The 14,024-nt window shown below is 36.1% G+C and overlaps 2 protein-coding genes across 2 annotated transcripts; one reads left to right on the top strand and one right to left on the bottom strand.

Moving 5' to 3' along the window:
• Positions 1 to 2,082: 2,082 nt before the first annotated feature.
• On the bottom strand, positions 2,083 to 4,054 carry LOC133518081 (protein arginine N-methyltransferase 1-like). Its single transcript, XM_061851656.1, has one exon. It carries the CDS (start codon positions 3,926 to 3,928, stop codon positions 2,369 to 2,371), a length of 1,560 nt encoding a protein of 519 aa, XP_061707640.1. The 5' UTR covers positions 3,929 to 4,054; the 3' UTR covers positions 2,083 to 2,368.
• Positions 4,055 to 4,058: 4 nt separating this feature from the next.
• LOC133518074 (intraflagellar transport protein 80 homolog) lies at positions 4,059 to 13,974 on the top strand. The gene is made up of 14 exons (XM_061851644.1): positions 4,059 to 4,298; positions 5,969 to 6,136; positions 6,438 to 6,544; positions 7,328 to 7,506; positions 7,801 to 7,890; positions 8,079 to 8,216; positions 8,715 to 8,839; positions 9,160 to 9,408; positions 9,496 to 9,656; positions 10,038 to 10,247; positions 11,087 to 11,231; positions 12,373 to 12,526; positions 13,049 to 13,189; positions 13,874 to 13,974. Exons 1-14 carry the CDS (start codon positions 4,204 to 4,206, stop codon positions 13,919 to 13,921), a joined length of 2,010 nt encoding a protein of 669 aa, XP_061707628.1. The 5' UTR covers positions 4,059 to 4,203; the 3' UTR covers positions 13,922 to 13,974.
• Positions 13,975 to 14,024: the final 50 nt, after the last annotated feature.

Genomic DNA, 14,024 nt, shown 5'->3' with positions numbered 1-14,024 from the left:
TAAAAGCACCAACATTTCAGTTAAAACGGCAAATGAAGCAACAGAATGCCAGCGTTTTCACGCGTGAATGTGGAGGCAGCATTATAATCGTCCCGACTCACAAATGCCACAATATCACGATTTAAAAAATTCGAACTTAATACCTAAAGTTAGTTAGGTTTATCTATTATCAGAGGCCTAGTTTTTCAGGTACATGGGACCACTCTCATTGAATATCAAGTCAAAAACCATAATCAGAATACATTTTTAGGTCCCTAAAGGTAGAATAAAGATTGCAAGAATGGTAAGGATTTAGATTTAACCAACTGGTGACGCTTATTGTAGTAAATTATTAACAATAGATCTTTTATATATTTATTATCTAAAAAGATTTAGATTTATCAAAAATCTGTATATTGTGTACGGTAGTGTACTTATAAATAGTATTTATTTAACGTAAGATTAATCAAATATTACTTAGAATGTGGTTTATTAACGCCATTCTGATTGGGAATATAGCTTTATGAAAATGTAGTTTAGAATATTGAGCCTTATGGACATACCTAATAGTTGAATGTTGTTTCTGTAAAAAATAGCTTGCGACATCACTCGGAGTTTACTGCAATTAAAAAAATAATTGTTTTCTCTAAAGTAATGTTTAATGGAAAAAAATATAACGATTTATTTCTCAATAATTACTATATCTTCTGGAAAGCAAATTATGAGAATATAATACTTAGAGAAACATTATTTAGAAATATCCTAACCAGCTCGCTCCACTTAGAATTAGAACGTGAATCGCGTACGGATAATAGCCGCGACCCAATGAGAGGATGATAAACACCTACCGCGAAAACCGAAATTCGCAAATGGCGGGGATCTTTCTCTTTTACTCTTGCTAAGACGTAATTAGAGTGATAGAGAAAAATGCCCACAATTTGCGAATTTTGGTTTTCGCAGTAGGCCACCACTACCGCTCTCAACAAAAAATCGACAATCCGTGTGCGAAAAATGACCTGTGTATCCGCAGGATCACCATCCATATATTGTCCGTGAAGACCGCGTGATTCGCCCGCTAAAGCGGTCTTCTCATTAGATGTGAATTCGCAAGTCGCTCCGGTGTGAGAGTGAGACATCGCTATATATTTAGAAAGCGCTGCCAAGCTCATACACCGAAGCGACGTGCGAATTCGCACCAGTATCATAAACGCATAAGTGTGGGCTGGGCTTAACAAAATAAAAACGTGTTTATGTTTACATAGCGAAATCGATGAGAAACTAACTTGTAATAGATATGTGCTTGGATAACTCTCAGTCCAAGGTATTGTTATCAAGTTACCTATAGAGTTCGAAAGCATTGTGATTGGAATTTAAAATTCACCTGTATATAAGAACGCCTTTGCGAATTGCAATTTTAACTTTACCAGACAGTATAGATAAGACTAAATAATGCATTCAGCCTAATGACAGCCTATAGCACAGCTTATTAAATGTACCTAACTGTATTAACTATATAAAAAAAATTAAGGAACCCTCACATTTGCATGTAACGTTTAATCCAACTCAGAAACAACGTGAATGTGTGGCACTGGCACAGAAGATACAATTTAAAAAAAAACTAACTCCAAAGTCGACAGAGCTAGACCAAGATAAGTCTGCACCGATTTTGAAAGCCCCGATTGTGCAAGTGTTATTTTAAACGTCAAACTTCTATGAAATTATGACGTGTAAATAACACTTGACACAGTCTGTGCTGTCAAAATCGCTGCAGAGTTATCTTGGTCTAAGTCTATCATGATAATTTCAAAGTCGAAGATGGCTGTTACAAAATGTTAATTAAAATTGATTTGTCTTGACGCACTTTAACACTCCTAACATTTTGCATAATTGTGCATAAACTTGTGCATTAAATGTTGATAAAATATTGTATACCTGACAGTCTTATTAACTATTTGTCTACTGTAGCACCTCTATGTACATTTAATGTGAAATCTCAATTTATGTGTGATTATTTTCCTAAATAAATAATTCTTTTTCTACATTTATGTAAATAGGAATAAAACACCTGTATGTGTATAATATATGTAAAATAAAAATAAAGAATTTCGTAGAAAATGACTATATTTCATTCATAATCAAATAATCATAGATCTTGTTGGCAGGAGTTATACATTTTAAATGCAACAAATTTATCAGCAGCATTTCATTATTATTCTAATAACATTTAATTTTACCAAAAAATATATATATGCAAGCATTAATATGCATTTCTAGTTTTGTAAAAACCTTGAGGAACTGCTGTTTAATATATACAATCAGATAATAAACATTTTATACTTAAAAGTAAAAAGTATGCAGTCATTGCTATAGCTATACAAAATAAAAAGGTCTAGCTTAAAATATACTTATGGATTTTACCAAATACATCTATTTGCACAGACAAAGCTCTGACATCAGTTTTTTGTCGATTACAAATAATTGTGCCGTCAATAACGTCTCCTTTCTTGACTTCTTTACAATCTCTGAAATAAAACACTGTCTGTTTCCAATGTGTAGCCGTTGTACGTGGGCCGGTAGAAAATGAAACTTTACTGGGAAGATCAAAGAAAGTATCAAAATAACCAACAAGAGATGTCAATGACCCATCCTTCAAAATCGGAAGTTTAAAAGTTGAGGTGAAATCCATGACATCTGTATTACATGTGTTTATATCAATATCTTTGACCACACATGGCTCTGATAAAATGTATTTTGATCCAACAACATCCACACTGGCTTCCCTGACTACTTCAGACTTCATACAATTCATTTTATATCCGTACACATCGGACCAGAAATCTATCAACTTTTTATGTGTGTCCACATCTCCGTTGGCTACAAGACTAATATTGCATCTGTTAGGTAATAGTAAACCTCCCGGTTTCAGGCAGTTGTCCCTTGCATATATAACACTATCTAACATGCCTTCGAAAAGCAAGAAATAGCCCATCCATTCAGAAACAATTATATCAACTTTTTCATCAAGCTTTGTGTTCTCCAATCTTCCTTTTACTACTTTTATTGTTTCATGTAAATTATTTTCTCTTATAATATCCATCGCATGGTAAACAACTTCAGATTGATCCAATGCATACACTTTTTTAGCACCAGCTGTTGCTGAAAACATGGAGAGAATACCTGTGCCGCATCCCAAGTCAAGAACAACTTTATCCTTCAATGTTTCTTTATTGCTTAATATTGCATCTCTATAGCTTTCGGTTCGTACTTTGTCTGAGAGCATATCATAGTGAATACCGAAGTGTGCATAAGTATTGAAGTAACCTTCATCATCTTCCAAAGGCACTTTAGAAACACAGTCAACAATCATAGCACTTTCTCCATTAGAATTAGTTGAGCCAACATCCACAATAGTTTTCATTGATGCCTGCATCTTGCCGATGTCTTCTTTAGCCATTTGCAAATGGGTTTTGCTTTCGTTGAGTTGTTGAGTCAAAACTTGTATTGTTCTTTGAAGCTCTAGGAAATGGCTTTGGGTTAGTGTGACTAAGCCATTTTCGACGTTCGCGTGGTAGGATTGGGGAGAACTAGGCGCGTCGGCCAGCGATTCGAAGTCAAACATCAACCATTCGTCGTTTTCCACTGGCTTTAGGTATTTATCGTCATCCCACAAAGCGTCTGCAGCATTCATTAAGGCATCAGCTGTCGGCTTGTGCGTCTTGATATAGTTAATTAACTTGATGTAAGAATAGCAGTCCATGTTAAATTTTGCTTTCAATGTGTTTAAATTAAAGTTGTGTGCACTCTCGCAGTGTTTTACGGCGTCCTCGATGGACGCAGAAACATTGGCACAATATAAACAAGTCACCGAAGCGCTGCTGGTTTCCATCTCCTGCCATTCATCTTCTTCGAAGTGCTCTTCATCACTACTTAGATCTGGTACGTCAGCCATGGTGATTTTAATAAACAATCAGCAGTAAAACGGTATATTTAATTTAATACAAAAGTAGCGTGGAAACCATGTGCTAATGCTAAACTGACATTGACATTGTAAAATTGTCATTCTGACATTGACAGCTGGGTTCAAAGGCGTTTTTTGAACTAGGCTTACCTCAAGCGTAAAGCTAGCGTGGATAGACTTTCTCGTAACCATAGTTACTAAATAGACTAAAAAGCATAACAAAGGCTTCTCAATTTCGTGATAAGCGATAACTATCAGTTATCAGAATGAAATTAAAACTTTCTTCGTTTAAAGAACCAAAACATGTTGGGGTTGTAGTCAGTGTTAGTTGGAATAACACAGAAGACGTATTTTCTTGCGGGTAAGTAATCAGTTTGTACCTAAACAAATAATTGTAATTATTTTCATATCTATATTACTAACAAGAGCGCATGAGTGCCGGTTTATTGGTGCGAACTGTGAAGATCAAGTTTAAGTTTTTGATCGAGACCACAAGATGAAATATCCTACATTGTAGCCGTAGCCGACGAGGTGGTGGAGTACGTTCTTCGGAAGACTGGCTACACGCTGAGGGTACACCAGTTTCAGTCGCGTCACTATGTGCACTTCAGTTCATTTGTGGTGCGCGTGCCGCGGCCGCTACAGGACACTATCGCAAGCGCGGACTTCTGGCCTAAGGGTGTGGTGTTTCGGCGGTTCCGGGGCAACCTGCCGAATCTTACGCCAAGTCAGACGACGCTACGGAGCCACGCTGTTACGTCGTCGCCCAAATCCAATGTTTAAATTGTATTTGTTTTATCTCGTATCTCTGTATTTTTTTATATGTTTTGTAGTTCGCAGTGCCTTAGTAGTAATTTAGTAATACTGTAATGCTGTATAACTAATTTGAATAATAATAAAATAAATAAGGCGGTGATCTTGGACACGACGCGTATAGTACGTCGGTTCCTCTCTCTGCGGCCCTGACCACCGGCAGCTTGGGCCCTGCCCCGCTGCTGGCGGCACCCTAGGTTAGGTTTTTTATAATGTGTTTATATGTATTTTGTATTGTTTTGTAAGTGTTTTTATATTTTACTTTTATATTCATATTATAAAAAAAACCTAATCTAAGATATGCAATGAATAAAGAAAATAAATAAATAAATTATTATTAATTCTGTGCTGTAGCACAAGGGAGCGCTCGTGAACTACAGGATGCTTATTTAGTCACCTGCAATAATTTACGGGGTGAATAATGTCATACTGAGCAACTTTTAATATGAGACCGACCCCGAGATAGCGAAAAAAAATTGGCTGTTTTATACATATTGGCTGTCTGACATTGACATTTTCTATGGGAGAGTAAATATTTTTTTCGCGATTTCGAGTTTAGTCCTATAGTAAAAGTTGCTCAGTATGAGCTATATATTCAGCCCGTAAATTATTGCAGGTGACTAAATAAACATCCTGTATAGAGCAGCATCTGCTTATTGGCCTGAAGTGCCAATGTCAAGTCAAAATAAAATTTTCAATTTAGGTCACAAGGTAGCAGACCCTACAACCCTCCCTATAGGTTCAACACAGTCATCTTGTAACAATTTTCATCATAGGAGAGGCCTGAAAATGAGCCCGATTCAGATTTAACGACTTGTTGCGGTTTTGATCTTGTTTTGGTACGAACTTGAAAATCGCTCACGATGATTGGTGCATGCAGAATGAAGTGAATTTCGTGCGTGAGATGCGCCCCAATCATCAAGTCATGGTTATCATACGACCTTGATCTATAACAAGTTGATAAATCTGAATCTGAAGACTCATGGAGAGAAGTCTCCATAAAATATTTTAAAGCAATTTGTTGAATCTGATTACTAAATACATAATAATATACTTAATACGACGCTATTGTTGGTCCCTAATCTCACAATTGCGATTATTCTTCATTTAACAATAAAAACTGTTAAGAGGCGATGACCGAAAATGATTGCTTTGTACTTTTGTACTCGGTTATTATACCGGTTTCTAAAGCATTAACGTACCTAATTATGGTTCTAGGGACGACCACAAACTATTGAAATGGAATTTAGTGAACAGCGAATGCATGGTGGTCACGACGTTTCCCGACGATTTCTACCCGACTGGCATGCACCTATTCCCAAAAATCAACCAAGGGGCAAATAAACATCAACACGATGTTATATTAGTTGGTTCTGCTGACGGAAAGTAAGTAGCCTACTAAAGAAAGTACCTAAATCGATGAAACTATACTTTACGTTATAATTTTTTTACATTACCTCGCTATTAAATGTATCAAGGCTAACTTGTATATGCCTCGCATCAAACTTTTCGTTGTTCGAGAGAGTAGTTTCATAAAAATCTTAACTTAAATAGGTAGGTATATTAAAAGATAACCCCTATTCTTAGGAGTTTTGTCTGCAAAATCTAAGGGTCAATCAATACATTTTTTGTCGAAAAATTATCCAATGTTATCAAGTCAATAATTATGGTTTAATTTGATTACTAGATTCAACATAGTAAATCATAACGGCCGCATAGAAAAAAGTGTCGCCGCCCATCAAGGCGCCTGCCTTGTCGCACAGTGGAGCCCCGACGGAGCCAGTCTTTTGACAGGTATAATAAACACCCCTATAATGGAACAGGCACCAGTAATGGGATGGTATAGACAAATCCTGTAAAACAAGTATTTACCGTCAGTTTTTAATCGCTGGCAACATTTTACCATAAACAAAAGCCAAAGAGCTGCTTAAGTTTAACTTTTCATCGATAGGTATTTGTTAGTTTGAAAATAAATGGCGCCATACATCCCATGACTGGAGCAAAAAACCACAGTTTTAATTGGTTAATAATATTGAAACCAATTGCAGTAGCTTCCATTAAATATATAGAAAATATAAAGGACGAATTGGACATTCAACTTTTAAAGCGTCAAGCGGTAGAAATATTACAGCTGTCGGTGAAATATAAAAAATACTCCAAATTTTCTCTTAAATGTCCCATGATTGGTGCCGTTAACATATGCAACTATGCCCCTGTTAAATGATAGTGCCTTAACGAGGCATTTCCTTTACCATCGATCATCAGGTTTTTCTAAATTAACCTGCAATATAAAAATAAATGTTGTAAGCTAGCCAAGTCTCTAAGTCGGGAGATACTAAACTACAATAAAAAACAACAATCCAATTACAAAAATCAGTCTAATGACTTAGGTATTTATATTTATATAAAATATGTTATCTCGCTTTTTGAAATACAAGCATGTAGTATTGACTTAAAATAACCTATTAAACTGTATAGTTCATGTCATCCACGACGACTCGCAGATTTGTCAAATCTAACCTATACGAGTCAAGGCACGCGTCTTCGTCAATGACAGGATCAATACTTTTATTTTAGCCGGCGAAGATGGTTTTGTTAAAATATGGTCTCGCAACGGGCTTCTTCGTTCAACTCTAGTGCAGTCGGACGTGTCATGTTATAGCGCCGTCTGGAGCCCAGATAGTGGCGCCATTTTATATACTAAAGGAGATTTTCTTGCTATAAAATATTTGAACTCTGGCTCGAAGATGACAAAGGTAAAATCTCTTCACAAGTTGTAGTTTTGTACACTCTGATGGGAACCAAGTATCCTTCATGCATTGCATGCAAACTTTGACTGTTTCAATTTTTTGAGAAACTTATAAAAATAAATAGTTCATTTATGGTTATACTGAACTGTTAATAATGTATTTGATCTTATGGTCGTTTAAATACTTCGACACTCATTCATAACATCTAATTAATACGACATTCAAAGAAGACGATCACAATATCAATGAATCAATGGACTCGTTTGTCCTCGTCTGACTAATCAATTGACTGTGTTGCAGTGGAAAGCACATGAGGGCATAGTATTATGCGTAACATGGAATGCCAATAACAACCTCATCATATCTGGTGGAGAAGACGGGTTCTTTAAGGTTTGTAAGTTTATACAATGTGGATTTTTTATGATAGGAACAATTATTAGACCGCATTAAAACTACACTTTAAAATCCTCGAACCAATACTACAAAAAACGACAGCTGATTTTGTTATTGCCCGCGGAGCTTTGGCTATTACATGTTCTCACAAAAAGATAATATTCATGTTTGGGTTTTTATTTCAGATTTGGGACACGTTTGGCCAGCAAATTTCAGTCAGTGTAAAACATGATCAGCCCATTACGAGTGTAAGTTGGGCTCCGGCGGGAGACCTTTTTGTAATTGGTAGCTACAACCTGATAAGGCTATGTAATGCTAATGGGGTAAGTTGAATATGTGACTATTGCACTAGTTAACTCGTCAATTTGTAGAATTCTAGAATTGGAACGGTTCCAAAGGTTGTTTTAACATGTTAACAGTAACAGTCCCTATACAAAATGTTTTAATTTTCTTGTAAGTTCAAGTAAATTACTTCAATCACACGTATCCACCACACACGCACACACCATCAGGTATGGGCCATCAGGTACGCACTCGGACAAGTACTTTCTGAATGCTGCTGAAATACAAAAGAAAGCCTGATTAAAAAATATAAAAAATATCACTATATTCGTTTTGTTTAGGAGTTTTTGTCGTATCTTAGTGACCAATATGTAGGGCACGGTCTTGTGGAGTTAGTTCGTCGTGACCCGTATATGTAGCACTGAACTGTGAAGGTGTTGACTCCTCAAAGAAATCGTAATCCTCTTAGAGTTAATTTTTTACGGTTTGGTATCAAAAAGAATTGAATAATTTAACAATATTTGTGTAATTGTTTGCAGTGGTCCCATTGCCTAGATCGTCCTTCGACAGGTAGTATTTATAGCCTCGCCTGGTCATCTGATGGTACACAGTTAGCAGCTGCTTGCGCTAATAGCCAAGTGCTTTTTGCACACATAATTGACAGGTGCGATTATTAACAAAATTGTATCTGGTTATATTTTTGTTCTGACACTTTTGTGTTTACTGTGGATATATCAATATATCAGAGAATTAGGATTTTCAGGTTTAAATAAAATTTCGGAATTTTCTTTAAATTATCTTTTTTTTTGTAAGAATATTCTGCAGTAGAGTGCCGTTACACAAATATAAATACTTAGGTATGATAATATTGAGGAATGCCAGTTTCAATTTAAATAATAACGGTTATTTCTTTTATTTTTAGATCATAAAATGTATAAATTACCTTAATAAAACTCAATCATTCTAGATAATTTTTCTTTTTAGAGAATACACGTGGAAGACTTATGCCTGCACACAAACCGGTCGCAAAGTCATTGCTATCAAAGACATCACAACCGACCAAAGTGATCAGCTCGACTACCCCGACAGAGTAATACAGATAGCTCTAGGTTTCAACCATCTTGTGATTGCCACAGTAAAACAATGCTTCATACACAAACTGACCTCGTGGAATACACCAGTGACGTTCGATTTGAAAGAAGGCACTATAAGCATGATTTTGCTAGCGGAAAAGTAAATATTAAAATGCCTTTACATCTTCACAAATTATTTTGTCAATTTGTCTTTATACTGAGAATGTTTAATGATCTTCTATTTCAGATGTTTATGCATAGTTGAGCGTACTGGAGTGTCCATCTACAGCTACATGGGACGACTATTAGCAAGTCCGCGATGGGGTGCCCGTCCTGATACTTTAGGACGCTCTGCCCTATCATTGGGTCCAGATGCTCTTGCAGCTATTGATCAGACTGACAGGAAATGTGAGAATGTAGCACTTTGTGTCAATTCGCGATGTCATGTCTTAACTTATGATGTCGTACAGTTGCCAATCAAATATATCGGATCGTTGGAGTATTTGTTCAGATATTTTCGAGCACGCTGACCGCTGCGATATGCTTATATATGATAATTCTTATTATGGGTTCATATGAGAAACTGAGATCATAAAGGGCCTTTATGTTCATAAACGTGTATTAACTAGGCTTTAAATTGGCAGAAGTAGCGTATATTCAGATTCCCTTTAGGTAATCCGTTAGTTCGTCTGTATAGCAGTCCTTGGGTATTTGAAGAAAACGATGAAGTTAATTATTTGATGTTCTTGATATTATCGCCTCTTCTTAGGTCAAACTAACTGTTTTCAGTGATCCACGTTTTTGATCTGCCAACTGGGCTTATCGTACGCAGTTCTACGGACAACACTACCACGAAGCTGACCCATAAAATGACGGTGTCAACCATAGCTCTCAGTCAAACGGGACCCATTTCTGAGAGGCAGTTAGCATTGTTAGACTACAATAGAGACCTGTACGTCGCCACTGTCAAAGATAACAAACCAAAGTTTGTTAAATTGGGTAAGTAACTGAGGGATGCAAATTAAATATTTAATCAAGTAATTATGATTAATATCCTTTTCTAGACAATAATCATGTGTCCTCAGGCTACGTTTCCACCTCAGAAGCACCGCACACCGCAGAAGCGGCCGTGTTTCATATGCAAGGTAGCTGAGCGGTGCGAGGATGCGTAGCGAGGGTGTGTAGCGAGCTCTTTTCAAATAAGCAAGCGGGGTGCGATAATAGTTTTTTTGCTCGCGTGTGTACCTCGCAATATACTCCTCGCATACATCCTTCTCTTGTTTTGAATGTACAAATACCTCCCTCCGCTGAGCTGTTTATACTAGAGCTGCGTTGAGTGAGGATAGGTAAATGAAGTGTTTCTATTGGTTTATAACAAACACATCCCTCGCCACGCATCGTCGCACATATTTGGTGGAAACGCAGCCTTTAATGATCTATTATGTCTGAGCTATAAGCTTCTTACCCGTCTCGTCTAGCTGGTTCATCAGGTTTTGCTGTAGTCTCAAGGTTCAATACCCACCTATAAATTTATCGGGATATTTTGACATAATTGAGATTTAGGAATTTGCTCAACTGACTTCAGCTAAACTGTCATAAATTACCAATTTTCAACACTTAATTGCAAACGAACTAGTTCAGACTATTTAATTTTGTAGATACTCACAGTAACATGTACATATATTATAATTATAAAGATATATAGAAAAAATTCTATCTCTAAATTCCTAATAGATTAGATATGAACGATAAAACTACTTTCTGTTATTTTTCATAATTACTTCTGAATTTTAAAAAGATATACATACTATATCTAATAACGAGTGTTTCTTTGAAAGGGTCTCAGATCCTAAGTATAGCGTGGAGTGCTGAGACGGAACTACTTGTTGGACTACGGGCTAGTTCTGCCGTAGCCTGGTGCTGCCCCAAGGCCGCCACCCAGCCAGATTGGCTAGCACTGACAACTGTTAATAAGGAGATCAGGTAAGTTACGTTTGGATATGTTCACTATACTTCATTTTTATAGCCTTAGGAAAAGGGTAGACAATCTTGACGTGTATTTTTATAAAATAAATTTTAGCAAATACGTTACTCATTTACATTCTTTTGGTTTCATACGTAATATTTACTATCTTTTAAGCTTTAAGCGTATTTCAATAAAAAAGACACGTCAAAATCTTTTTTACCCATTTTTTAATGCAAAAAAGAAGTATTATAATGATGGATGATTTTAGTTGAATTGAAACTGTAAATTGTGTTTCCACCACTAGTATGATATGACCATATAGTTTGCATTTAAGTAAGTAGGTACAAAGTACAAACGCAGGACTACATACAAGCTAAACAGTTTTATGCGCCTAATTAAATTTAATACTTATAATGGCGCGCGTTTCATTGAAACTGTTTCAGGGTTACTAACAATTATACTCGGTTTTAGTGTTTTTAGAGCGTGTAATGTCATGTTATAATGTGTTGGCTACTTCCTTCCTAATTCAATTCCGTAACATAAGTTATTCTTTTGTTTGCAAACTCATGAGTTATATTTATGCAAATATTTCATAAGAAATATATAGGCCCATATAATGTAGTATGTATTTTATAGACCCATATAATAGGCGCGTGGATTCATATAATTCTGAGCGAACATGTGTGCACCAACGAACATCATCAAACGCGATTATGGCACCAACAAACTGGCCCACTTCGTAGTGCCCGTAAGGCCCGTTTTTACGAAGTAATGTATCAGTCAATGTATTTATGTTAATGAATTACTATCCAAAAGATCCAGTGGTATTTCTTATCACTCAATTCGTAGCAACCTTACTAGGGGAAGTATTATATGTATTTGCTATATCATATTATCTACCTCATCTACTTGTAAGTGGTGTTACGCTACTGGTGAGTTAGATCATCAGAACTCTTGTACTGAGCACGCACTATATCCACGCCCAGGGTCTTATAAATTTTCATATCGATATACATACCTTGCGTTACAGCATATCGATAGGCCACGGCAACCGGTAACCCAAGTGTGCTGTACACTCATTTGCTATGATAATATTGTTAAAAGTATCCCGATATAGGAAATATACTATTTATCTAATATTTTACACTATGTCTATAGTGATCTGGGTCGCAACCCGACGGTAATGAGCGTAGAGGACGGCGTCGCACGGATCTGTCGCGGCAACGGCTCGCTGCTGCACGTTTCTTTAGCAACTTTCCCGGAAAAGTTGCTCAAACACGTCGCTGCTAATATGTGGCAAGCGGCTTTACAGGTAAATTATATAGGTTTACTATACATTTTAAGTTCTTATACGTATCTTTAATCATACTGTCCTAGCTTAATGATTATGTTACTGGCCTTTTAAACTTCTAATCAGGCTGATGATGCTTCAATCACGGATAGAATGGTTGTGTTCTTCTTTTCATGTGTCACTCTTGCGCTTACATAATTGTAAGTTTACTGGCGAAAAAAAAACACGAACATTATGGGCCAGTAGGTTTGTGATGATTATTAATTGAACACGCTTATTGATTTTACCACAAGCATTGGGAACTTTTGGCTTTTTTTTTCTTTGGGTGATTTACTTACTTTAAAACTTGTAAAATAAGGCGCTTGACGCATGTGTAGGTACAGTTTAACTACAAGTCTAAACATATTAATTTCTATGTAGAGCCAAAACTGAATTATTATTTAGGGGCAATATTCTGTATCAAGTAGTAAAGCTAGCAACGAGTACACTTAGTGTAATAACAATAACATAACAATCTCAAATAAAACCGTTTTATTTTTAAAGCTGTGCCGGACGGTGGAAGATGACACTTTATGGGCGTGCCTAGCTGTACTTGCTTGGCAACATCATCAACTGAGTGTAGCGGAAGAGGCATTTTCGCTTATAAGACAGTACCATCAAGTGTGCTATATACAACATCTAAGGGTAAAGATAACTTTATTTATTTTTCAAATCAGGTGACGGCAAGTGCTACAACTAGTCTTATCTGGGTCAGTGACATTTGTGAGCATTATAATTTATAACATACAGTACCCGCCAAAAATAAATCACCTTTGTGTTTTTAAGGAAAAACTTTTTTTAATAATTATATTCTAAACTATTTTTACTTAACTACTTCATGAAGTAGATTGTATGTAGATTCTTTGGGCGGGCAATGAGAAAACCCGGCCACAGATAAAGGTTGTTATTCAAGTTTTTGTTGTTTTTAATTAAAGAACACTATATGACAGTATTCCTATAATCGCATATAAACGTGAAATTGACACTGAAATAACATAAAAAAACTAACTATAACCGGGAGATGTACACAAACCCACTCGACCTTGAGTACTGCGAGGACCGTTCGGATACGATGTCACGAGGGCGACATAATGTCGTACTCGAAATGGCTTCACTAGGGATGTACAGACTAGGCATCTATGCTAATTATAAATCTATGACTATAAATATGTTCACACAAAAAAACATAAAGGTATAAAGGTGATATATTTTTGGCCGGTACTGTATATAACTCGCCACATTTTAGGCGCACGTTAAACTTCAAAGGATTAAATTTAAATGGAAAGCCAATTTATAAATTAATCAATTTATTTATTTATTTTGTTACAGAACACAATTCCAGAACGATTGACATCCAATGAAATATCGGCAAAGTAATAAAATAATATGTAATTCGTTAGATATTAAATAAACAGTGGTTGCAAAAATTATGTTTTTGGGAATCTATTTTTAATTGACCCTTTATTGAAAAACGCTTCAA

Source organism: Cydia pomonella, chromosome 5 (genome assembly GCF_033807575.1).
Source record: "Cydia pomonella isolate Wapato2018A chromosome 5, ilCydPomo1, whole genome shotgun sequence".
NCBI lineage: Eukaryota > Metazoa > Arthropoda > Insecta > Lepidoptera > Tortricidae > Cydia > Cydia pomonella.
This window is presented reverse-complemented; position numbering and strand designations above follow the sequence as displayed.